This window comes from Penicillium odoratum (assembly GCF_028828045.1).
Source record: "Penicillium odoratum strain IBT 22623 chromosome Unknown utg000006l_segment0_segment0, whole genome shotgun sequence".
Classification (NCBI taxonomy): domain Eukaryota; kingdom Fungi; phylum Ascomycota; class Eurotiomycetes; order Eurotiales; family Aspergillaceae; genus Penicillium; species Penicillium odoratum.
The window spans coordinates 4202614-4226913 of NW_026643148.1; the positions used below are offsets into that span (position 1 = coordinate 4202614).

The 24300-nt window shown below is 48.4% G+C and overlaps 10 protein-coding genes across 10 annotated transcripts; 6 read left to right on the forward strand and 4 right to left on the reverse strand.

The window, feature by feature from the left end:
• Positions 1–178: 178 nt before the first annotated feature.
• Positions 179–1893, forward strand: N7520_009953 (sugar porter family MFS transporter; the record flags this gene model as incomplete). Its single annotated transcript, XM_057143887.1, has 5 exons — positions 179–284; positions 333–602; positions 658–1113; positions 1160–1765; positions 1817–1893. 5 exons carry the CDS (start codon positions 179–181, stop codon positions 1891–1893), a joined length of 1515 nt encoding a protein of 504 aa, XP_056993175.1.
• A 104-nt stretch (positions 1894–1997) lies between these two features.
• N7520_009954 (uncharacterized protein) lies at positions 1998–3378 on the reverse strand (the record flags this gene model as incomplete). The annotated part of the gene is made up of 6 exons (XM_057143888.1): positions 1998–2038; positions 2093–2681; positions 2730–2765; positions 2814–2958; positions 3010–3092; positions 3151–3378. The coding sequence occupies 6 exons, from the start codon at positions 3376–3378 to the stop codon at positions 1998–2000; spliced, it is 1122 nt and encodes a 373-aa protein (XP_056993176.1).
• A 919-nt stretch (positions 3379–4297) lies between these two features.
• On the reverse strand, positions 4298–6217 carry N7520_009955 (uncharacterized protein; the record flags this gene model as incomplete). Its single annotated transcript, XM_057143889.1, has 4 exons — positions 4298–5560; positions 5799–6042; positions 6094–6129; positions 6195–6217. The coding sequence occupies 4 exons, from the start codon at positions 6215–6217 to the stop codon at positions 4298–4300; spliced, it is 1566 nt and encodes a 521-aa protein (XP_056993177.1).
• A 282-nt stretch (positions 6218–6499) lies between these two features.
• Positions 6500–7763, forward strand: N7520_009956 (WD40 repeat domain-containing protein; the record flags this gene model as incomplete). Its single annotated transcript, XM_057143890.1, has 4 exons — positions 6500–6540; positions 6596–6761; positions 6812–7459; positions 7512–7763. 4 exons carry the CDS (start codon positions 6500–6502, stop codon positions 7761–7763), a joined length of 1107 nt encoding a protein of 368 aa, XP_056993178.1.
• Positions 7764–8127: 364 nt separating this feature from the next.
• On the forward strand, positions 8128–10624 carry N7520_009957 (thioredoxin domain-containing protein; the record flags this gene model as incomplete). The annotated part of the gene is made up of 4 exons (XM_057143891.1): positions 8128–8214; positions 8270–8387; positions 8435–9940; positions 9993–10624. The coding sequence occupies 4 exons, from the start codon at positions 8128–8130 to the stop codon at positions 10622–10624; spliced, it is 2343 nt and encodes a 780-aa protein (XP_056993179.1).
• Positions 10625–13068: 2444 nt separating this feature from the next.
• On the forward strand, positions 13069–14048 carry N7520_009958 (CAP domain-containing protein; the record flags this gene model as incomplete). Its single annotated transcript, XM_057143892.1, has 2 exons — positions 13069–13631; positions 13691–14048. 2 exons carry the CDS (start codon positions 13069–13071, stop codon positions 14046–14048), a joined length of 921 nt encoding a protein of 306 aa, XP_056993180.1.
• Positions 14049–15280: 1232 nt separating this feature from the next.
• N7520_009959 (choline/carnitine O-acyltransferase) lies at positions 15281–17890 on the forward strand (the record flags this gene model as incomplete). The annotated part of the gene is made up of 4 exons (XM_057143893.1): positions 15281–15677; positions 15731–15760; positions 15810–17717; positions 17766–17890. The coding sequence occupies 4 exons, from the start codon at positions 15281–15283 to the stop codon at positions 17888–17890; spliced, it is 2460 nt and encodes an 819-aa protein (XP_056993181.1).
• Positions 17891–18115: 225 nt separating this feature from the next.
• Positions 18116–18683, reverse strand: N7520_009960 (uncharacterized protein; the record flags this gene model as incomplete). Its single annotated transcript, XM_057143894.1, has 2 exons — positions 18116–18644; positions 18676–18683. 2 exons carry the CDS (start codon positions 18681–18683, stop codon positions 18116–18118), a joined length of 537 nt encoding a protein of 178 aa, XP_056993182.1.
• Positions 18684–20025: 1342 nt separating this feature from the next.
• On the forward strand, positions 20026–20751 carry N7520_009961 (uncharacterized protein; the record flags this gene model as incomplete). The annotated part of the gene is made up of 2 exons (XM_057143895.1): positions 20026–20354; positions 20403–20751. 2 exons carry the CDS (start codon positions 20026–20028, stop codon positions 20749–20751), a joined length of 678 nt encoding a protein of 225 aa, XP_056993183.1.
• A 1736-nt stretch (positions 20752–22487) lies between these two features.
• On the reverse strand, positions 22488–23760 carry N7520_009962 (uncharacterized protein; the record flags this gene model as incomplete). Its single annotated transcript, XM_057143896.1, is given in 3 exon segments — positions 22488–23186; positions 23198–23725; positions 23743–23760. The coding sequence occupies 3 exon segments, from the start codon at positions 23758–23760 to the stop codon at positions 22488–22490; spliced, it is 1245 nt and encodes a 414-aa protein (XP_056993184.1).
• Between the last annotated feature and the right edge of the window lie 540 nt (positions 23761–24300).

A 24300-nucleotide genomic window follows, 5' to 3' on the forward strand; every position in this document is an offset into this window, starting at 1 on the left:
CGGCTAATTGGATCATTCTACTTCTTTTTCCTTTTCTCCGCATGTTTCTCCCCCGGGTTTTGCCAGAAAGCCGGGGGAAAATTCCTGCGGGCTTTTTACTATATAAAGTGGTAGGGACAGCCATGTTGTGCGATTATCCTGACACCAGTTCTTGTTGCTTGTTCTTCTAATGTCTCAAATGTCGGTCGCCGCTAGCGCTCGCGCAGAATGGCGCGCTATTGCTATCTGTTTGTTCGTCACTATTGCTGCGTTCCAGTTTGGCTTTGATTCTTCTTATTACTCTGGTATGTGATCACCTGGACTTTATTGGATGTCAACTCACCGTTGTCTAGGAATTCTCGACATGGACCCTTTCATCAAGGCATATGGTCAATATGATAGCGCGACGGGTGGTTATGTCCTGAGTGCTAGCATACAGTCTCTCACGACTAGTATCATCAACGTTGGCGAGCTTGTAGGTGCTGTCTCATCATTCTTGGTGGGTGACAGGATCGGTCGTCGTGGAGGTCTATTTGTATCTAGTACTTTCGTGGTGATTGGTGTGATCTTCCAAGTCGCCGCGGATAACTTAGGCCTGCTGATTGTCGGGCGTCTGGCACTAGGTGAGTTTCATTCATATCTGCGGTTGAGAGTTGCTGCTAATTTTGCTATCTATAGGTTACGCCGTGGGCTTGATCTCTTGCTTAGTCCCCTTATACGTCGCAGACTGCGCCCCAGCCCAATTCCGTGGAGCACTGGTCTCTCTATACCAATTCTTCGTAGGATTCGGTCTGCTGCTTGGAGTCATTGTGGATAATGCGACCAAAGACCGTCATGATAGCGGTGCCTATCGTATCCCAATGGCTATTCAACTTATCTTCCCCATCATCCTAGTCCCTGGTCTGATTTTGTTTGCTCCCGAGTCCCCTCGGTGGCTATTGACCAAAGGAAAGGTTGATGAGGCTAGAAAGGCCCTTCAACGCCTACATGGAGACCGACCCGATTTTATCGAAAGTGAAATCCTCTATATCACCGGCCTAATCGAAGAAGAACAACAGACCGAGGGATCCTGGATGGACTTGTTGAAATGGAATGCCGATGGTCGGAAAGCCTATCTTGGCATGGCACTGCAAGGTTAGTAGTCCATACAAATGATGTTGATCTAGCTAACCTGCTATAGCATGGCAACAAGCGTCGGGAATCAACTTCATCACCAGCTATGGTATCGTGTTCTTCGTTAATATCGGATTCACAAATTCGTTCCTCATCCAAATCGGACTCTACCTGATTGCAATGCCGGCGGTCTGGCTCAACCAATACTGCGTGGAGCGATTCGGTCGTCGTGCGATGTTGCTCGTATCTACCACTGCAGTGGCAGTGGTCTTGCTAATCGTCGGCGGTGCCGGATCAGCAAGTGTCAAGACTATGGCCCTCGACCGGACAATCGTGGCAATGGTATACATTTTCATGGTAGTCTTTAACCTGGCACTTGGACCTGCTGTCTGGGTCGTGACGTCTGAAATCTCTACTGGACCTAACCGTAGCAAACTCATGGCAACTTCCACCGGTGCCAATTGGTTTTGCAGCTGGTTGGTTACATTCACGTTCCCATACCTGTTTGATGCGGATGCGGCTGGTCTGAGCGCCAAAGTCGGCTTTATTTATGGTGGTTTGATGGTTGTTGCTGCCATATGGATCTTTTTCTTCCTGCCGGAGACCTCTGGGCGCACGCTGGAGGAGATTCAAGTCATGTTCCAGCAGGGTGTTCCAGCAAGAAAGTTCAAATGTGAGTACTTCCAGTATCCAAAGTTGTTTAATGTAAACTAAAATTTTCCAGCATACCGAGAATTTGATATGACACATGAATTGGAGGAAAAGGAGGGTGCACATGTTACTGAGGTGGACACTGTATAGATATCTGTGTGACCCATCATTTGATACAAATGAGTGAAACCCAGACATACTCTTACGACCTTGGAACATTATCCATCGTCAATAAGAAATCAACTACCATCAACCTACAGAATAGCAGTCGCATTAGCATGCGACCCAACCCCACCTGCAAACAATTAGCACGATTTAATTCCAAAAAACACTGAACAAATCAACATACCAGGCATATTAGCAGGTGCACTTGTCAAAAAGAAACTCCACTTCCCCATCTCCCTACACCTCCTCGCAACTCTCTCCAAATCCCACATCTCCCCAATAGGACATCCCCAAAGCGCTAGAAGACTCTCATGCAAATATCCCTCCTTAGCCGGCCAAGCCTCAAAAGTAGGCGAATCCCCCATTACCCCCGCAAAGTAACAATCATGTAACCAAGTCCTCAACGCCGGTTCACGCGCTACACCTGCAAACGTAATATCATCATGTGCCCGACTCGCTGCCGCATGCCGGTCTTCCGGAGTGAGTTCTTGGTACCGTTCCACGAAGCCCGAGCGGATGAGTAGGAAGTCGCCGATGCGGATATCGCCACCTTGGGATTCTGGACGGAGGTCTAGCTTTTGAGACCTTGCGCAGGCTTGCAGTTCTGCTAGGGTTATTGCGTGGGTTTTGTAGGGGTCGTAGGGCTTGTTGTTGGTCTGGGCGTAGTGGCGGTAATCGAGGAGGATGGCGCGACCTGCGATACCGTGGTTTGCCCAGTGGTGGATGCTGCAGTTTGTGTTGGCTTTGGGGCCTACTATGTCTTTGCTTGTTGTCTGGACTTGTTAGACGGATAAGCATGAGGGTTGGTGGGGTGGTGTTACCCTGTTGTAGAAAGTCTTTGTGGGGATATGGGCGAACTAGGAAATGTTAGTGATCTGTTTACCTAGGTTGGGTTGGAGACTTACGTGTCGGAATCCATCCCACTGCGTGCCACTCTGGGTATTGAGGGTGTATGTGTCGTCGTAGACGATATCTTCGACAACAGTTTTTATATGATGGTTGAATGTCTCACGATCGAATGATGGTTTTGCCGGCACATCAAGAGGGAGGCTATTGAGGAGTTAGAAGTGCTGGTAACGGTCTAGGTATATAAGAACGTACTCCAACCGTATCATCTCTCCCGTTGTAATCTCCTTTGCTGATGCCTTGACCCGTTCCTTTGTCAAGAGATTCAATCTACCCAACTAATCAACTTGTCAGTGCAAGCCAATCAATCTGTGTGAGATTTAGTATAACTCATACCTGATCATCATCGCCCCAAACCCAAGCAGCCCCCTCAGGTGCATTAGGCAACTTCGGAAGATCGGCCAGCAGAGGAAACTGCGTACAGCTAGGATCCCACGGTAACTGATTCGGGTCTTGAGTCTTGGACATATTGATAGTCTTGCAAGAAACAGCAGATTCTGCGCGAGGTCTCTTCTCAAGGTGATTGGAGATGGAGGAGAGTCTTGCAGAGCTAGGAGACACCATTGTGATTTAAATCGAAGAGGATACAAAGTAAATATGTGCTACGACTTGTTATGATGCCATTGTGGGATTATTATATGGTTTCAAGTGGAGAATGAGTGCGGGGAGATAACGTTACTACCGAAGATACCTATAACCGATTCTATGGGGGGTTGACCGAGGCTCAATTGAGGTGAAGTTCAGCTTCACTTTGCACATTTATGGTCGTCATATTTTTAAATTATAGATAGAGCTCACGGGGGATGGAACGTTGAAATATCCCGCATTGATTTTGTTACACAATTATTTACCTTTTGGAATGATCACACCAAGAGATTACACCAAGAACTACTTCGTGCATATGTGCGGCTGCCGAAGCGGGGAAGCGGAGAAGCTTCCCCGGATTGCTGCACGAGACGACAGGGTTCCCCGGATATCTTCTACAAAGAATAATTAGATGGAAGATGGATTAGCTGGAGTTACTGGAAGTTGTTTATAGACCAAATGGCCCTCTTTTTCCTTTTCTTATTGGAGTTCTCTCCGAATTTGTTATGGTACATGCGCTAGGGTCACAGACCTAGAAATCATGCTAGTACAGTGCCTGCATGTAGACCTCCGTGTGTCTTGAATGGCGCCACGGGGAAGATATCCGTTCAACAAAGGATATCAAGAAAAAACGCTGTAGAGGGTATGCTTGGAATGGTCATGAAAAAGCAAAGTCAAAACCGAGGCGCAAAAATTCAACACCGATATTGCATTCGAAAAAGATCAACGCGTTGCCGTCCCAGGATGCCCTATCCATGATCGATCCCCAGTGCGCCAAAGAGACAAAAAAATTCAAGCATAAACATTCGTTTCGTTCATAGGTCTGGCCATGCCAAGACGTGATGGAAGAACAGGAAAAGCATGGACGGAAACTTCGAGTAAGGGGAGATGACTCGGTTTAGCCCAAGGAGGGGACACCGGTGGACTGAGACGAGGGACGTCCGCCACCACGGCCGCGGCCACCATAGCCGCGACCACGACCATAGCCGCGACCACGACCATAGCCTCGGCCACGGCCTCGACCACGGTAACCATCAACACTGCCTTGACCGAAAGTCTCGATGTTTCGGATCTCTTCTTGACCACGCCATTCACGACCGCCCGGACGGGTAGCAGAATTGTCCTCGCGGTCACGCGCTTCGCTGGAGATGTTATCGAAGAAAGAGGAGGTGCGGTTGTAAAGGGAGGCTGTAGAGGCAGCAGGAGCGACAGCGGATATACTTTCACCAGCAGCTTCCGCCCCAATGTTTGCGTGAGACTCGGCCTCAGCAGCAGGAGCTCCAGTAGCAATGGCTTCCTTAACCATGTCTTGCTTGTTGAACTTCGCATTTGCGGTCTCAAAGTCGTAGTCTGACTCAGGTACCTCGATCTTCTTATGCTGAGTACGAGGAGCTCCGCCACGGGCACCGCGGTGGTGGTGACCACCACGGGGAACACGGCCACTATCATACGGCCGCATGTCGTTCATCTGACGAGCAAGCCCGTCATCAGCGCCATCGACCTGTCCAGGCTTTCTTTGAACACCTGGCTGAGGTAGCTTGGCCATCGCGGCGGCAACGGCAGCAGTAGCAGCGGCTGTGGCATCTGTGATTGAGGTATTTCCTTGGGTAGCGGCAGCAGGCCTGGGAGCAGCGATGGGAATGGCCGGCATAACCCGAGCGCTCTTCTGGGCACTGACGGGCACCGCAGTAGGGCCAGTCATTCCGTGCACAGCTTCAGCCACGGAAGGCTTAGACTCAACTGGAGGAGTTGGGGCTTGTTGAGCAGCGGGAGTAGCAGGTTTGCTGTTCACCTTGTCACCAACGGGTAGTTCCGAGGTGGCCTGAGGCGGCATTCCAGGGGGGCCGGGACGCTGCTGAGGTGGCATCTGCTGACCAGGAGGACCCATAGGCATATTGGGAGGGAAATGACCAGGTCCCGGAGGGAAACCATGGCCAGGAGGAGGGAACCATCCAGGAGGGGCACCGTAAGGTGGGAAACGGTCATCAGGAAGCCCATTCGGACCCGGAGGGAATTGGGGACCAAAGCGTTGTCCGTATGGGGGGAACTGTCCCTGGTAAGGCGGCGGGTACTGAGGCATTGGCTGGGCACCCTGTGACTGTTGAGGTGTGCCTTGGGGAAGGCCAGGTGCGCCAGGCTGAGGACCCGGTCGCGACATGTTCTATTTTGCATCGAGTCAGCTTTTTGTATCATGACAAAAGCAACTGAATATAACCGAAATGGAAATATTGATATTGATCGATCAGAAGGAAGGCAACGGAAAATAGCAACATGGTTTTGCGCATTCAGAACAGGTCTGTGTTTACATCCGAAAATACTTCATCATAAGATCAAGTGGCCGACCGGGAAGGTCAAGGCCGAGTAGGGACAAGATGAAAGAATAAGGGGGGTTGACTTACTTCTAGAATTGCGGGGTCATCGGGGACGCGAGGAGGTTCAGGCTGTGCAGTCTCTGTCTTCTCCTCTTCCGCGACACTAATGTCCTTCACGTCACTGCCTCGGAATACGATGTACTCGTAAACGTTGCTCGACGGTGGAAGGTCGTTCCCATTCCCTCGACGGCCCTCGGTACCATAGGACATGACATTTTCCAGGGCGATTGTAGATGCCTCTGGATTAATTTCATGGAGTGTGCCAACATAGCTTGGTTTCAATTAGCTAGAGACAGCAGTGAATAGAGATGGTTGAGCTTACCGAATGTCACTCTTAGAGATCAGGTTGAAACGCTGACTGCCAGGTGTTAACTCCAGCCCAGCCGCACAAACCCTGATTCCCAGGAGGTGCAGATGACTGACCCTATTAAGTGGTTCATATCCATCTTGGGAGTTGCGCGAACTCGCGCAATTGATGAGCGAGAAAGAAAGCAGGGAAGAAAAAGAAAAAAAAGAAAAAAAGGAGGAGTGGGTAGGATGAGAAGAGGAGAGAAAGAGAAAGAAGTCTTGGAGCAGAATCTGTCGGGTTTTGGTGGATTCGATTACGGCGGACTGCAGGAGCTTGGTGAGCAGTTTCTGCGTCTTGTTGTGGGTCGATTTATGTGAGAGATCCAACTTTACCCCCCCTTTTGGTAACCATTTGATACGTCAGTGGAATTCAAGCAAAGATGACTACCTCTTCTAACAGAGATCATTTCTTTCAGACTTCGTAAGTCAATTTCTCCGGCAAAAAGGTTGGGAAACGGCTCGCTAATTTGCTCCAGTGCTTCCTTGGAAGACCAGCAGAGGAAAGACGCCAAGTCCCAGAATTCCAATGGAAACCCTATTCGGTTACAGAGCAAGATTCTTGCCATACATCCTGACCCGAACAATTTGAACTCGATCTATGTTGCGCAAAGTAGTGGCGTTGTTAGAAGAGTAGTACTAGAGGTATGTTATGTGCCCCGCTGTTATGTCATTGATGCTAAAAGCTATTGCAGACAGGTGAAACAGCTGCATTGTACAAAGGTCCCACAGCTCCTTTGACAAGTCTTTGTCTGAGTCCAGATGGAAAGCTTCTGTTTGCTGGATGCTGGGACAAGACTGTGTGGAGCTGGGATGTTGCCTCAGGCCAGCCTCAGAAACAGTATGAAGGTCACGCGGATTTTGTTCGAGCCGTCATTAGTGCTCGACTACGTGGGGAGGATCTTCTTATTACAGGCGGTGCTGACGCACAAGTGCTGGTCTTTAACATTGCTAGTGGCCAGCGCACTGAAACTTTCAAGGGTCATTCCCGAGGGATCCAGGATCTGATTCTTGACCCAGAAGTAGAGGAATCAGAGGCATTGGTGTTTAGTGCGGGAAGTGATCGAGAGATCCGGCAATTTAAGATCTTTGATGGTGGGGATTCAGCTGAAGCACTCCTCCCGCACGAGACCAGCGTATACAAGCTCTTCTTTGATCAGGATGGAGATCTTTGGACCGTGTCTGCCGATAAGACTGCCAAATGCTTGGTTCGAGCAGATGGTTGGAAGCCTAATCTCACTTTGGAGCACCCTGACTTTGTGCGGGACATTGTCATTCACGAGGCTGGTGGTTGGGTGGTCACTGCTTGTCGGGACGAAGAGGTGCGCGTGTGGCATCGATCGGTATGTATTTCCCTCAACCCTGTTCAATGGATCCAATGCTAATTACTTGCAGACTGGACAGCTTCATCATGTGTTTTCTGGCCATTTCGAGGAGGTCACTGGGCTGGTTCTAGTTGGCTCCACAGTGGTTAGTGCGGGTATTGATGGGACTATTCGGCAATGGTCTCTTCGTCCAGATGAACTTCAAAAGGCTGTGGAACTAGCCAACAAGGGTCCTGTGGTAGTAGAGCCTGAGCTCAATGACGAGCCAGCACTTACAGAGGAGGAGGAGCGAGAATTGGCTGAGCTGATGGAAGATGATTAGATGTACCTACGATACCCCAGACTCCATAAATGGATCCAATGAAAGAATTACAAACCAAACCTGTATTGTATTAATGAAGGATTGTACAATTGATCCAAACCAACGAATGCGCCCATAACAAGCACGTGACATTCCTGATGCATCGATGACGCACAGGGACGATCTCCCGCCCGCTTTGCCAGTCGTCTACCCCCCCACTAACCAGTTGTGCCCCTTGTGCTGTAACACCCTGGTCAACCTGCTCTGGTCAAACGCGGGAAGTATTCAACCCTGTCAATACCCTTACCGCATTCCGTTAGTACTTCCGACTCCTCTCCGATACACCCTATCACACATCCCCGCACGGCAGCTATCGGAAGTCAAGATGTCGTCCAGCATGCAGTCGCACCACGACATGGCAGAATCGAACCCCAAGCTGGTTAACAGGCTTCAGAATAGCAGATCTCCCTATGTAAGTTCCATCATGCTCACTCGGAAGCGACTTCGATGTACTAACCCCATCACAGGTGAGGGGCCACATGAATAACCCTGTGGCATGGCAGCTTTGGGATGCAGAATCAATTAATCTCGCTAAAAAGCACAACCGCCTGATCTTTCTCAGTATTGGATATTCGGCTTGCCACTGTACGTTCAGAACCAACCTCATATGGCTGTCGTCTAACAATCGCTAGGGTGTCATGTCATGGAGAAAGAGTCTTTCATGTCCCCTGAAGTCGCTGCTATCCTAAACGAGTCTTTTGTTCCCATTAAAGTCGACCGCGAAGAGCGACCAGATATTGATGATATTTACATGAACTACGTCCAGGCCACCACAGGCTCTGGTGGTTGGCCTTTGAACGTTTTTCTTACCCCCGACCTAGAGCCCGTTTTCGGAGGAACTTACTGGTCCGGCCCAAACTCAACTTCAATGCATGGTCCAGAAACTATTGGATTTGTTGAGATTTTAGAAAAGCTCCGGGACGTCTGGGTGACACAGCAGCAGCGGTGTTTAGAGAGCGCAAAGGATATTACGAAACAGCTTCGAGAGTTTGCCGAGGAAGGAACTCATTCATCACATACGGATCGTGAAACAGACGAAGACCTGGATTTAGAGCTTTTGGAAGAGGCTTATCAACATTTCGCGTCCCGATACGACTCCATTAATGGCGGATTTGGCCGGGCACCCAAATTCCCCACACCGACCAACCTCGGCTTTCTTCTACGGCTGGCTACATACCCAAGTCAGGTTGTGGATATGGTGGGACAAGATGAATGTGAGAAGGCGACCGCCATGGCCGTCACAACACTGGTGAATATGGCTCGCGGAGGAATTCGAGATCACATTGGCCACGGATTTTCTCGGTACAGTGTTACTGCCAACTGGAGTCTTCCTCATTTTGAGAAGATGCTTTACGACCAGGCGCAGCTGCTTGATGTCTATGTGGATGCGTTTAGATTGACCCATGACCCTGAATTGCTCGGTACTGTTTATGATCTTGCCACTTACTTGACGACTGCTCCGTTGCAATCGCCTACGGGTGGCTTCTTTTCCTCGGAGGATGCCGATAGCTTTCCGAACCCGAATGATACCGAGAAGCGAGAGGGCGCCTTTTACGTTTGGTCCTTGAAGGAACTCACCCAGGTGCTCGGTACCCGGGATGCTCCAGTCTGCGCTCGTCATTGGGGTGTACTTCCAGATGGGAACGTTGCAGCCGAGTACGATCCGCACGATGAATTTATGAACCAGAATGTGCTGCAGATCCGAGCAACCCCGAGCAAGCTGGCCAAAGACTTTGGCCTAAGTGAAGAGGAGGTCGTGAAAATAATCAAGAGTGCAAAGCAAAAGCTGCGTGACTACCGCGAGAAAACCCGGGGTCGGCCCGACCTGGATGATAAGATTATTGTGGGCTGGAATGGATTGGCGATCGGTGCCCTGGCCAAGTGCAGCGTCTTGTTCGAGGAGATCGACAGCTCAAAGGCAATTCAATGCCGAGATGCCGCCGCTCGGGCGATTCACTTCATTAAAGACAACCTTTTCGACAAGGCGACCGGGAAGTTGTGGCGCATCTACCGCGACGGCAACAGGGGAGATGCCCCGGGTTTTGCTGATGATTATGCATACTTGATTGGTGGTTTGCTGGACATGTACGAAGCTACCTTTGATGATAGCTACTTGCAATTTGCAGAGCGACTTCAGAGTAAGTCTATGCTTCTTTGGCGTGCTATTCAAATGACTGACATATTTACTAGAATACCTGAATGATAATTTCCTTGCGATGAATGGCTCGATGCCGGCCGGCTACTACAACACCCCATCGGCCATGATTCCTGGCATGCCCGGCCCCCTCCTCCGCCTGAAGACAGGTACTGAATCTGCTACACCCTCGGTCAACGCAGTGATTGCGCGGAATCTTTTGCGACTGGCAGCTTTCCTCGACGATCCAGAGTACCGGACCCTGGCGCAACAAACATTGAATTCGTTTTCAGTCGAGATCATGCAGCATCCCTTCCTGTTTGTCGGGATGTTAGACGTCATTGTAGGCCTGCAGACGGGGACTCGTACTTTCACAGGAGTCTTCGCTACCGCCGAAATCCCGACACCTCCTGGATTGCGTCAAGACAGCGAGAATAGCCCGCCCGAGTCAGCGTACGATCTTGTTAAGAAACGGCTTCGAAAGGAGACTGGTAGTGGTATATCTTCCACAGTCACCGTAGCCTCACTGGTGGACATCCGACCCTCACACCTTAAGGATTTTGTGGGTAACCAATCCTTCTGGCTGAAGTCGCGTAACCCGATGTACAAAGACTTGAAAGCTGCCGACCCAGCGAAGAACTATCTGCTAGCGTGTGAAGCTGGGTCATGCAAAATAGTGGATCTGTAGACCCCCTTTTCTTGTTTTTGGTTGTTAATCTCCAACTGGGGCGGTTTAATTATCACCTATTTCATTTGGCGTACAAACATTTCCTTGGAGGCCTGGACCGTTGAAATTTCCCTCGGTTTGCTTTGGCTTCCCGAATTAATACCTATATTTCCAACGCAGATGACAGAATGCAAAGGTGCCGGCCCTCCAAAGTAAAGAATATTCACGTACGGGGAAGAGACATGCAAACAATTGTTCCTATCGCCAATTACCGAAGCATTTGAAGCCTCCCTCCGCGAACTTGATAACATCAGGGCAATAGTCTTGTCGTACTGCTTCGCCGGCGATCGGTTGGAGTTCTGTTGGTCGAAACTTGACGTATCGTTTGTTCAAACGATCGTTCTCGTTGAATGTAGCTGAAAATCAGTGATTACGATTGATTCAAAAATAGGCTCACATAATTCCATTATTGTGATGTATTTCGAAAGAATTCTTCCTGAAATGCTGGTGGACTAGTAGACTGGTGAATAATTGTTAGCGGGAGGAAACCATAGAATGGACAAACGGTCTCCGCAAATCAAATAGCGGGCGGATGATATGATTTGAGTAACTGGAAGTCTTTGGGACATTTCAAGATTGTCCAAAATAAATAGAAGATAATGTCAAATAAGGAAGATATTCCATGTTATGCTCGTCCCATATGACTGGTTGGTAGCTCCCCAGACTCAAGGCTCTGTTATCCCTGTTTGGATTTCAAAGGAAATTGCGCAGACTGGGCCACCTAATGCGTCGAAATGCCAAATGATAATTGATAGCTTCGCAACCCTCGAACGGCTGAAAGTTTCTACTAGTTTTTCCGGGGTTGCAGACAGTACCGCTTCATCGATGATGAGGTTTTCCAGGCGGACCCTCAGGTAAACAAATACTCGGCCCCTCGGGTCACTAATTCACGTGGTTACACCGAGCTCACTGAGTCTGAATGGCCTTATGAAAGCGGCAGCCAAGATAGGAAGCCCAGGACAGGAGGTAGTTTAATAGACCTGTTTAGTCTAGAATTTCCCATTGATATCTAGTGACTCCAATTTTTTCATAGTATTTGGGTCCTTGTAATTTAGTCGGTGCTGCTCATTTCCGATGCCAATCCTTGTCTCGGAGATTGGCAGACCAGATCGATGCCTGACTAGATTCCAGGCCTGAAGAAAGGGGAAAAGGCTTGACTATGATCGGCAATGAAATGGACTGAACTTAATTATGGGTCTTCCCTGTTTTCCCCTTCATTAGCCCGACTATATAATTAATCCAGAGGGCCCCCAAGTTCTAACATTGAAATAGGTGACAGGCGCTGTCGCACTAGGGACCAGCAGAATCTGACCGATTCGGGATGACGGGAGGATAATTTAAAGGCTGAAACACAGTACATTAATGGCGTTTACGATTTAATCAATCCCAGATGACAACCGTGCAGAGTGGCGTTGTCGAATGGACCAGACTCAAAGCCAAGTTTCTTAGCGTGTATGCTGATGTGGATCCTTTCCTGATGAGTGAATATGATTGGCGCTGTGTGATCATCACTTGAAACTCGTGCCTGGGTCCTGAAGCCCCTTAAGTTTCCAATTTCTTAAGGACATATACCTCCCTGTCTAAACAAACCAAAACCGAAACAAAAGATATTCTCGATCTGTCAATTCTGACCATGAGACCGGCACTTGAGGGGCTTTGTACATCATTGATCCCCGTACGCGCGGCAGCTAATTAGCGTGTCCCTTAAAAGTAGTGAGCAACGCCCTAGTGGGGTTGGATTGAGGATCCGCCCACAGGGTCATTTCAGGGCCAATTTGAAGCTTGGGACCAGGAGATCCCAGTTTAATTTAGAGTCCAAAGTTGTACTCTGTAAATTGAAATTGGAGCCCCGGAGAATAATTGCCATGTCGTGTCGCTCCATAGTCCAGCCTCTTCGCACGGGCCAATCTGCATCGGAGACGCGTTGGAATGTAGAATGTCCCACGCGCTTGCGAGTGGCGGGTGGTCTGGTATGAAGTCGGACGGTCTTTGAAGAGGTTGGAAAGTGAATTAGAAAAGTAATAAGTACTGATGGAAAGGTGTCTGGGTGGTACTTTGTTTACTTCATTCATAAGTTATAATCATAATAAACTTGCAATTTCCTCAAATCAATTAAAACGCAATTTGCCTTCGAACCCGCACGGCCCCACTGGACTGTTTTTCCCCTACATTTACTTCACTTCCTCCCCAATCTCTCTCAGTATCGCTTCAGTCCAACTCAGCTCTACACTTTTTCCTTTCACTCTTTTGAGGGAGACTAAGTGTTCGAGCCTGTCATTCCTTTATCAGCGCTCAATAACACTCTTTTTTGTCCACGCAGTCGATCTGCGTGTTGATCTATCTGCGCGAACCTTCCTGGTGAAGTGTTAGGATCTTTGATTTGTGCTTTGTGATTTGTGATCGCCATGCGTTCGACTTTGTTGCTTGCGGCTTTGGCCGCTGGTTGTGTTAGCGCCTATGAGAAGCGTGTCTATGTTACCGACTGGACCACCGTCACGGTCACCGAGACCATCACTGCGCCCACCGTTACCGAGACCGTTCCAGCTGTTGAGAAGGTGCCCGTGATCATTGAGACCTCGACCTATGTGCCTACTGTTGAAACCTCTGTGTCTACCGTTGAAGTCAACACCGACCTGTATAAGAAATCTACCGTTGTTCCCGAGTCTACCACCTCTGCGATTGTTGCTCCCCAGCCTGAAGCCACTGAGACTGCTTCGACTTCCTACTACTCTACCGCATGGACTTCGACTGTCACGCCCGCCGCCCTTTCTACTACTTTGGCTACCTCTACCTCTACCTCCAGCGCCTCTACTGCTACCGCATCGGCCACCAATGCCTACCAGCAGCAGGTGCTCTACAACCACAACATTCACCGCAGCAACCACTCCGTCTCCTCGCTTGAATGGTCTGCCGATCTTGAATCTAGCGCCCAGACCCTTGCTGCTCGCTGTAACTACGAGCACGATACGTAAGTACCCGGTTTCACCAGGCAGATCTGAAACGTGAAACTAACACTCCCCCTTGCAGATCCATCGATGGTGGCGGCTACGGCCAGAACATCGGTTACGGCGTTGAGGCTAGTGACGTGGGTGTGATGATCACTAACCTGATGTACAACGATGAGATCGAATTCTTCCCCACTCCTTACGGCGAATCCGACCCCAGCATGACAGACTTTGACAAGTGGGGTCACTTCAGTCAGATTGTGTGGAAGGCTACTACCCACGTTGGCTGTGCCACTGTGGTCTGCGACCCCTTGGGCAATGTCGACTCGTCCGAAGCCCTGCCCTTCACTGTTTGCAACTACTCCCCCGTGGGTAATGTTGGTGGTGAATATGGCGAGAACGTGCTGAAGCCTGATGGCGGTTCTACCTACGTTGCCTGATGTTTGCATACCTCAACCGGAGACTAACCCGAGGCTTACTTGGATTGATCCCAAGTATCCTCTCCATTGAACATTTATCTCTCTCCGATGTCTGTTGCATTCGCTTTTTGCATAAGCTATTCTTTTTCATTTTATCTTCCATTCTTGATATTCTGCATGTCCTATCCGGTCGGATCTCGCCCAGACCTCGGGGAAGGGATCGGCATCGGGTACCTGTCGAAGAGCTTGTATGTACTGGGATGTACCTGATGCCGTATCTCCCTCGGCACAAGGACATGTGGAATCCTTTTTACCAATTGTGAATATTCCTTACTTCGGACTGTCTAGCGATCGTGTGCCCCCTGTGGATAGAAAAATATGATCCTAAATATGATGTACAATAAAATGAACATGGATCACGTGCCTCAATACAAACAAACCAAACATTTTCAATCCACTCAAGCTTTAGCTTCCATTCACCCGAAACGTCATCGCTCGCTCAACTCCACTTATGAGAACTTGGGGTTTGGGTTCAAAAAGCGAATGAATGGTATTTAGTGCTTCGTAATCTATTTCGGATCTCGTTGACGCCTAGTATTCTCCGCACTCTCTCTGTACAGTAGCGCCGCTAGCTCTACCCCACGTTCGTCTCCAATAAGCCACCCTGAACAAACCCCTGTCCGGACGTTATTGGTATGTTATTCTATCTCTCCGCAATTGACAACAAATTCTGGCAACCTGGTTTTCTTTGATTGCTCGAGACTCTGAATGGAAGTGCAGTGGAGGTGAACTGCCAAGCTAAAATAGCTTAGTGAGCTGAAATCATCTGACAGCATCCGTTCCTCCGGCGCTATCACTGCTTTTTGAGCGCCCCAGCGAATCCCATAACCCCACATCCAGTCTATCAAGGCCCTGCACTGGTAAGTCCAGTCCCTTTGCCCGCTCCCTTCATCCCGAGCCCCGTTCCGTTCCACCAAACCCAGTTAAATTCCTTAGTGGGGTTCGAGGTGTCTGAAACGGAGTACTGCTTTTTGTATATGCATGTGCTTGCACATTATCCCCATCATTTGACCTTCTTTGTCACTTTCTCTTTTCTACTTATTTTTTTCAACCCATCTCAAAGGTAGCCTCAATGCCACCATACTGCCTCCAAGACTGCCATTACTTCTATCGCACTGCTCTACGCCTCCTTTCCCTCCCAACTTACCTTGGCTGTCTCTACGCCTGATAGTGTGTACCTCATCTTACTAACAATGTCCTATTCATCACTTGCAGTTCGCTTCTTTACCGCGCCAAAACCACTTGGCAATGCGATGGATCCTGACGCTAAATCGTCCGATTTGGCGGGACATACGGTCATGAGACCGAGTGTCTCGGCTGATCGACCAGAGTCTGAGGCTGTCCAGATGCATACGCCGAAGAAGCAAGGCTTGACTTTCGCTAATCAAGATTCTTTGCCGAAACTTCCTATTCCTGACTTGGAGGATACGTGTCGTCGCCACTTGGAGGCTCTTGTTGCTTTGCAGACTCCAAGGGAACACGAGGAGACTAAGGCAGCTGTTAAGGACTTTTTAAAGACCGATGGGCCTATTCTTCAGGAAAAGCTGAAGAACTATGCTTCGTCCAAGACAAGCTTTATTGAGCAGTTTTGTAAGTTTGATTTGATTTTCGAAAGAATGAAAACTGAAAATTGATCTTTCTAGGGTATGACTCGTACTTGAACTTTGATAGCTGTAAGTTTTCTACGTCTATGGATATCCGAAATTGACTGATCTTGAATAGCCGTTGTCTTAAATCTCAATCCGTTCTTCCTGTTAGAGGATGACCCGACACCTGCTCGCAATAACCAAGTAACTCGCGCTGCATCTTTGGTGGTCTCAGCCCTGGCATTTGTGCGTGCTGTCCGGAAAGAAGAACTTCCACCTGATACCGTGCGGGGGACGCCCCTGTGCATGTATCAATACTCTCGACTCTTCGGAACAGCACGTCTTCCCACTGATAATGGCTGCGTTATCAGTCAAGACCCAGGGGCAAAACACATCGTTGTGTTGTGCCGAGGCCAGTGCTATTGGTTTGACGTCTTAGATGACAACAGCGATCTCATAATGAGTGAACGTGATATCGCGCTCAACCTGCATGTCATCGTAGATGATGCTGCCCAGACCCCCGTCCAAGAAGCTGCTAAAGGCGCTTTGGGTGTTCTCAGCACAGAGAATCGAAAGGTATGGTCGGGGCTACGGGATATCATGACCAAGGACCCAGCGTCGAATAATGCCGAGTGCCTCAATATCGTTGACACTGCGTTATTCGTCTTGTGTCTTGATGACACCGAGCCTTCTAATACTGCAGAGCTTTGCGCAAACATGCTTTGCGGTACGAGTGAGGTTGTCAAGGGTGTGCAGGTAGGCACTTGCACAAATCGATGGTATGACAAGTTGCAGATTATCGTTTGCAAGAATGGAAGCGCGGGTATCAATTTCGAGCATACCGGCGTCGATGGACACACCGTGCTGCGATTTGCCAGCGATGTTTATACAGACACGATCCTCCGTTTTGCAAAGACTATCAACGGCCAAGCCCCAAGTTTATGGACAACCTCGAGCCCCGACCCGGCCAAGCGCGACCCCCACAGCTTTGGAAACATCAGCACCACCCCACGCAGGTTGGAATGGGACATGGTCCCCGAGCTTAACATCGCCCTCCGTTTCGCCGAATCCCACCTCTCAGACCTCCTCCACCAACACGAGTTCCAAGTTCTCGACTTTGAAGGCTTCGGCAAGAACTTCATTACCTCCATGGGCTTCTCCCCAGATGCATTCGTTCAAATGGCCTTCCAAGCAGCCTACTACGGCCTCTACGGCCGCGTCGAGAATACCTACGAACCAGCAATGACAAAGTTCTTCCTCCACGGTCGCACCGAAGCAGTCCGCACCGTAACACCCGAGTGCCTAGATTTCGTCCGCACATTCTGGGGCGACAACCCCGCCGAGAAGAAGATTGACGCCCTCCGCACCGCAACCAAGCGCCACACAGCCATCACAAAAGACTGTTCCAAAGGCGAAGGACAAGACCGCCACTTATACGCCTTATTCTGTCTCTGGCAACGCTCCTTCGAAGACGGCCTCTATCACGACACCAGCTCCGTCGACTACTCCAGCCCAAGCGAAATCGGATCCCCCAAACTCTCCGCCCTGTCAGACGACGGCTTCTCCTCCCCCGCCAGCGCTAGCAGTCGAGCCTACAAACCCGCCTCCCCACCCTTACCCGCAATCTTTAGCGATCCTGGCTGGGACAAGATCAACAGTACTATCCTCTCAACCTCCAACTGCGGAAATCCCTGTCTACGCCATTTCGGCTTCGGTCCCACATCTGCTGACGGATTCGGAATCGGCTACATTATTAAAGACGAAAGTATCTCCTTTTGTGCTTCCTCGAAACACAGACAAACTGCTCGCCTCATGCAGACGCTTGAATCATACCTTTTTGAAATGAGGAAGCTGTTGCGTGCTAATAATCGCAAGACGACTAGTCCAAGGACTAGCCGTGCTCGCGAAACAGAAGCTATAGCAGAACAATTGCAATCTGATTTCCAGCGTCGAGGAAGGGTTGTTAATATTGAGAACCGTGGTGCTGAGAGTCCTGCTACGACGACTGATGGTGGAGAACTGGATGATGATGGAATGGGAGGATGTGAGTACCTAATATATGCTGATGCTTTGCTTAACTAATGTTTTCTAGATGGGTTCTTTGATGCTGGAATGCTGCTTCACGCGCTCAAAGGTGTGAACGCTGAGCGGGAACAGAGGGTTGCGCCCGAGAAGAGGCGGTTCGTTGGCAAGAAGCTGCATCTTAATGAATATTGATTTTTTAGGAGCTTTTGTGATTTTTTCTCATCTTTGCAACATACTCCATTTATGAAGTTCATTTTATTCCGGTGATGCATATGCTTTCGTAATCAGGGGACTTCGATAAACCTCACTTCGAGTCTTGGTCCTGCACCTCACCACCCGTGGGCGTCATTATGAATATATGTAGTGATTTATCTGGCCCAATTCTGCTGTCTAATAATGTATGACTATGCATTAACGTTATTTCAAACCCACCACAAGTGAGATCCATATCTTGATTGCAGGAAGTGATAAAGAATCATGAAAGCTCGTCGGCTCAGTCAGAATCGTCCCTGCCCTCGAACGCTCAATGTAAACAACGAAAACAGGATATGTCTGCGTCGCATTCATAGAGCGATCACGCCTCTCTCTTTTGCGAATAGCACTAAGCGCCGCGGGCTTAAGGACGTCTTGCACTAGTCGAGTCACCTCAACACAGCCGGTTTGCAGCGGTGCCTGGCTCGAGCTTAGGGAATCTTTCTGTAGATGACGAATTCGGATCTCAACATTGTCGAGGAAGCTGGTGGCATCTTCGCCATCTCCAACGTGAAGTGTAACCACACCAATCTGCTCGCGCGCCTGCTCTGTGGCTCCGCCGCGGTGGAAGGTACTGGTGGATCGCGGGGTTATGAGGCTGAAGCGTTCGATAGTATATTCGGTACTTAGGAACCTTCTTGCTGTACATTCCGGTGGTGAATGACGTGACAGCCAGAAATGCGAAGCAGACAGGCTAGCATGCTTTTAGCGGAGCGAAATAATACCGGAGCATGACAGGGTGAAACATGTATACTTGTCCGTGACAATCACAAGGACCAAGCTATATGGTAGCCTACGAGTCGAATTCTTTCTAGGCCTCGCATCATGAATGCATAGACACAAAGGTAGTTGGCCTAAAAGTCGAAGTTCACTGAATCGCCAATGGTGCTACATCTAAAGTGTTGGATGTCAATGGTTATCACTTCGCAACTCATTGGTCCTGCTATATTGTTAGCAGGGAGGTAGCGATGGATATTTCAGATGGGGCTCATCCATCCTCAACCCTCCCACGAGGTCTTGGAGTCCAAGGAACATAAGAGAATTTGCCCTCACAAATAAGAGCTTCTAGCAGCAGGAAAGAGACAAGCGATCGAAGTCCCGCTAAGATGATCGAAATATCAGCCTTGGCGCACCTTGGCGTATTTCAATGGTTCTGATTGGCTGATCAGTATCCACTTCCAAGACCTGGGGTATGAGCTGCATTGCATTAGACAAAATCCTATGAAGTATTATTTTGAAAATCTAGTAATATTTCTATGTATCCAAGCATCCAATAAAGCTTAGAAGAAAACCTCAATTGGTCCAATGAAACTCCACTTTATCCCGTGCAAACGTCAGTGGCAATCAGATATCGCTGACTAACCCGCCACAAGCGATTTCGGGGAACTTGGGGTAAGCCGGGGAAAGAATTTCTACCCCTGCCATGCGAGACACTCATGTCATGTCAAAAACAGCACACGAAAGGAATTCACTGTTCCTGATTAATTATGCAACGCAGGTCCTGTGTTTTTTGCTGGTCACACCCTTTGTCTTTATTCGCTTGTTCGTGAGATGGAGGCTGATGCATGTGCTGGGCGTTGATGATGGTATGTATACGAGCCGATTTGTCATATTACCCGCGCTAACTTACTATGTAGCGTCTTGTTTTATTGGATGGGTATGTCAGATCGGCAGAGGCTTGGCTTGATAATTCACTGATCGGTTTCATTATCAGCTCCTCTTTACGGGATATTGCACGAATGCTTTAATTTGTATGACTGATCGTCGATCAAGTCATATTTGGGACTCTGTTGACATTCTATTTATAGATGGCTTTGCTGGAGGCTCGATGCATTCTAGTCAACTGGATCAGGGCCAGTATGAAGAATGTATCAAGGCAAGATACATCATCCTTTTGTCATTGGAGCTGTTCTAATACTTTGCAGATTTCTTACGTTGCCACGGCTCTCTATGCACCGACGGCATTATTCGTGAAGGTCAGCTTGATCACAATTTTAATCAGGGTCTTTCAACCCTACTTCCGGGCCATGGTGTCATTATATGTCCTTCTTGCTGCCGTCATCTGCTATTACACAATGATCACTTTCATCAAGATCTTTATTTGCAACCCCGTTTATGCTTATTGGAAACTATCTGAGAAAGCAAATGCAACATGCCTCAGTCAGCCAGGTGTAATTATCGCCGATTCGGTCATCTGCACTGTAACAGACGCTGCCATTTTCGCTTTCCCAGTGGCTTTTACGTCGACGTTGCAGATGCCGCTTTGGAAGAAGATCAAGGTGATGGTTCTCCTTGGCTTTGGTGGTGTGGCGGTGGCCTTTAGTCTTTACAGACTGGTGGTTGGGATCCACGAGAAGGATACACCTGATTCGACTAGGATGTTTATGAAGTCGATCTTGACAGGGTAAGTCTAACTAGAATCCTTTTTGTGGTGGTTGAATAACCTCCCTAGGAATGCCGAGTTAGGATTCGGTTTAATCTGCGCTTGTCTCCCGGCTGTAAATGTCCTAATGGGTTGGACTCGCCGGAACAAGCCCTCAGTAAAAGGATGTTCCAACCAACATCGCAAAAGTCACCAGCCTTTGGGCCACATCTATGATGGACCCACATCTACTCAGGGTCGAAATCAATTCCTGCGCAGTCATTTGAGTAGTCATGCGCGTCGAGGCTCTACAGATTCCGCTCAACTTATCGCAGATCATGACGCAGAAATGCCGACTGTGGAAAACAATGATGCAATTATCAAGATGGTCTCTTTGAATCAGCAATGGGAGAATGCGTCACAAATGTTTGTTCAATAATCATTTATATCGTGACTTGGCCTTGCTAGCAGTCTAATAGCAATGAGCGAACTGATCGTTCCGAAATTATATAATTATGTAATAATCCCAACCTAAAAATTATCTTACATTCCAATGAAAAGCACATAGTTAACGAGGACAACTTGCTTCTATGTGGTAAAATATATAGGCGACTGGGCAAAGATTAACCTAGGTTTTCTCGAATCCCGATGATATCAAAGCCATTCTGTATATTAGCGTTTTTGTGGCTGTCATATATTCCCGTATATGCTCTCTTTCTTTTCGATCGGGATGTGAAAGGTTAAAAATGAGGGCGACTTATTGCCCTTCACAGTCATAATAAATCTAACAACTTCGAGCTTTTTTGCGAGGCAAATTGATAAAATCATACTTGCTTTTAGTGATATGTAGAATAAACATAGCTTTCCCATTGCTAATCACATCTCCGTGGTTGGGGCCAAGTCATCAATCGTATTGATTCTCATACGATTCCTCCTGCATGAACACAAGTTGGCCGTCAATATTGGCAATGTGCGTAGCCAGATCAATATCATTAGACACAAAATGACCAGACGAATCCCGAAGCTCAGAATGAAGGAATGGTCTTTTATCTGGCCCTTCTCTTGTAAGGGTGATATTACGTGCATCGTGGCTGAAGTTTTTACCACCCCAACTGAAATGACCTAGCAGAAAAAGAGTTAGTTAAATATAGTACGAGTTTGAACCTAGCACCTCACCATTCTCGTTTCCGAGACATTCATCGAGGGGTATGCTGTGGTTTAGGCCACAACCTTCCTCATTATTGCAAATTGCAGTCAGATAAGTGCAATCTGACTCTTTGCTTATATGTAAATCACAAGCACTGTGGTGGAAACTCATGGTTAAATTACCAGCTTAGGAAATCCTGTTGATGATATTTTATTAAAGGAAAACGCAATTTGAGGCAGTTTTCCCGAGTATGGAGTATTTATGCCTAGTAGCAGAATGATCCGTCATGATGACGCGCATACGGAGGCGAGTGATCCAAGGCTTCAATTGGATAATTTTATTTAACGGTTGCACCACTTGAAAGTCAAGATGCAGGTATCGCTTTATCTTAAGTGTAGTGTTAGTTCAAGGCCATGTAAAGTGGGCGGCAGTTCTACCGAGAGTTAATGACGGGTGAACAGAATGGATGATGGCCAGAATGACCTCTGTACAGTACAGTAGGTCCGGGCGCGACCGTGACTCGCGCAAGTGAAGGCGCGTTGACAGAGACTAAGGCTTACACCAGCTTGGGTTAACATTTCATGGATAGTACTGAAGGCTAAACAACATGGTAATAGTCCACGTCGCTGGCAGTGAAGTGGGGATTGCGCTACCTATCGTTTTTCAAGTGTTGAAATCCGCGGTTGTTGATCCACATGAGACCATAACATATTACGGTGAACTAAAGAATCAAAAAGCCGGCTCTTGCATACAATTTAGCCTGGTCTGCTCATTCCACAAATGCTCCTTCTTGAGTTCTTTGCGGTGCTTTTTCGCCTCTTGGATCCCCATCCGCCAGTTATCCGTTTCCCTGAGAATATGATCCACCATTTCGCGAGGCAATCCAGTCGAAGCAATATCACGGTCCACCTCTTGAGCCCATCAGTCATGTTGCTGCGGCGGAACATTCCGCGTTGAGCAGACACGATAATGTGGATCGACTAGAAACAGCTTTATCGCCCGAAAATGACCAGGGCTAGCGGGGTCCACTATTGGAACTGTTCCATTCTGCTCTCTATCGCATTGGGAAGCGTGACAAGTCTCCCCTGCGGTATCGCGACAGAGCCTGTACCCTGCACTCGGGGATCTCCAAGCACATCCGCATAGAAGTAGGAGGGGGGTGAGAACCCCAGGATTTCCGCTAATATGTCTTCTTCCCCACTTTTGCCATAGTCACAAGCAGGCCTAGCCCGAAATTGGTACTTGTCCCTGTTGATCTGCCACTCCTTGTATCGATAGTACCCCCCGTAAAGCATGGTGTGTTGGCGGAAAGAAATGTGGGGTGTGGTTATGTTTTCGATATCGTAGCCGAAAACCGCCACACCTACAATGTGGTCGTTTAACTGACCTTCAAGCTGCCAGGCATCGCTGTGAGAGATAGGAGTACTCGGCGTGAGCTCAATGATTTTCATTTCGATAAGAACCTGCAGGCCCTTTCTTCGAAATGTGTCTTGGAGAGAAATCGTATAAGGGATGTGTGGGGGTGTTTTTGGTGTGAAATTGTAATTGTGCCCGGCTCGCTGGCGAACAATATCAATGATTGATTTATCATTGTGCTTGTTAGTCTGCCAATCTTTATATGAAAAAGCAGTTCCTGGCTGAGGATGTTTCCAGTAGATCGTTTTTTCAACTTTCTCTTCGAGGGCCCCGAATAAAGAGTATTCGCTTTCTTTCCAGTTATCTGGTCGCTGAACTGTACTGATTGATCCATTCTCAGGCTGTGCTGTGCAAGATAATCCTTAGCCCTCTGCCAAAGATCTGAATCAGGGGGAGGTAATTCCATGTTTTCCCTCCCTTTGACATCCGCGTAACCGGCTAGTCTTTTTTGCGCCCAGATGTTCTTCTTCCTGCCACTATGTGTTTGATCCGCAATAGTGCTCTCAAAAACTTCTTTGGCTTCGCGATAACGCTCCTGCCTAACTTTCCCCGGGACTCTAAATGCGACGGCCCATTCTGAGAGCTCATTCACCCATTCAATGCCCCATGTAATGATTCGCAAAGGAACAGGCCCTTTCTGCCCAAGATTCTGGGAGTCATCCATTCGGCTATGAACTTTGATAAGACAGGCGTTCCATGGTTTGATGGCCAAGGAAATGAGCTTCTCAATGTTTTTATATAGCTCTTTGTGAGCGGGGTTCAGGTTGTTGATATATGAGGTCACCTTAACCTCCGTACCAGAGTCCCAGAGAAACTCTACCTCGCAGGGGAGATGTTGGTAGTTTGAACTCTAGCGATGGAATCCACGAAATGCGCCATCCGCATGGTGTCCCATGCTCAGAGGGCCATGCTTTTCTCTATCACTTTGAAGTTTCATAAGGAAGTTGAGGCCAGAAGTATATATGGCAGAATGTGTGCTTACTGGAATGAAGTGAGTGAGCCTCAAGATCACGCATCTCCTTTGGGATACCAACCAATCACGATGGAAAATAATCAATTTTACGATGAAATTTAGTTCCATCGACGTCTTTGGCATGCTTTCTCAGAACCCAACTCGCGGCATCTACAAACACCCCCAAAACGCCAAATGCATTTCCACAGGCTAAGCAACCTGACTACACAATTACATCCAGTCTATTCTCAGAGCTTGAAATGCTAACCTCACCGGAAAGAATACCAGCTTCCAGCTACAGATTCCACCTTGTCTTCTGTCACTCGTTCCTACTCGGTCTCCAAAAATACTCTCAGCGCCATCTGGATCATGTAACCGGGTACTCTTTGACGTTACGTATTGCAGGAAGAAATTCTCATCCCTTTCGGCAGTCGCGAGGACATTGACAGAGCCAACAGCTCACGTCCGACGAA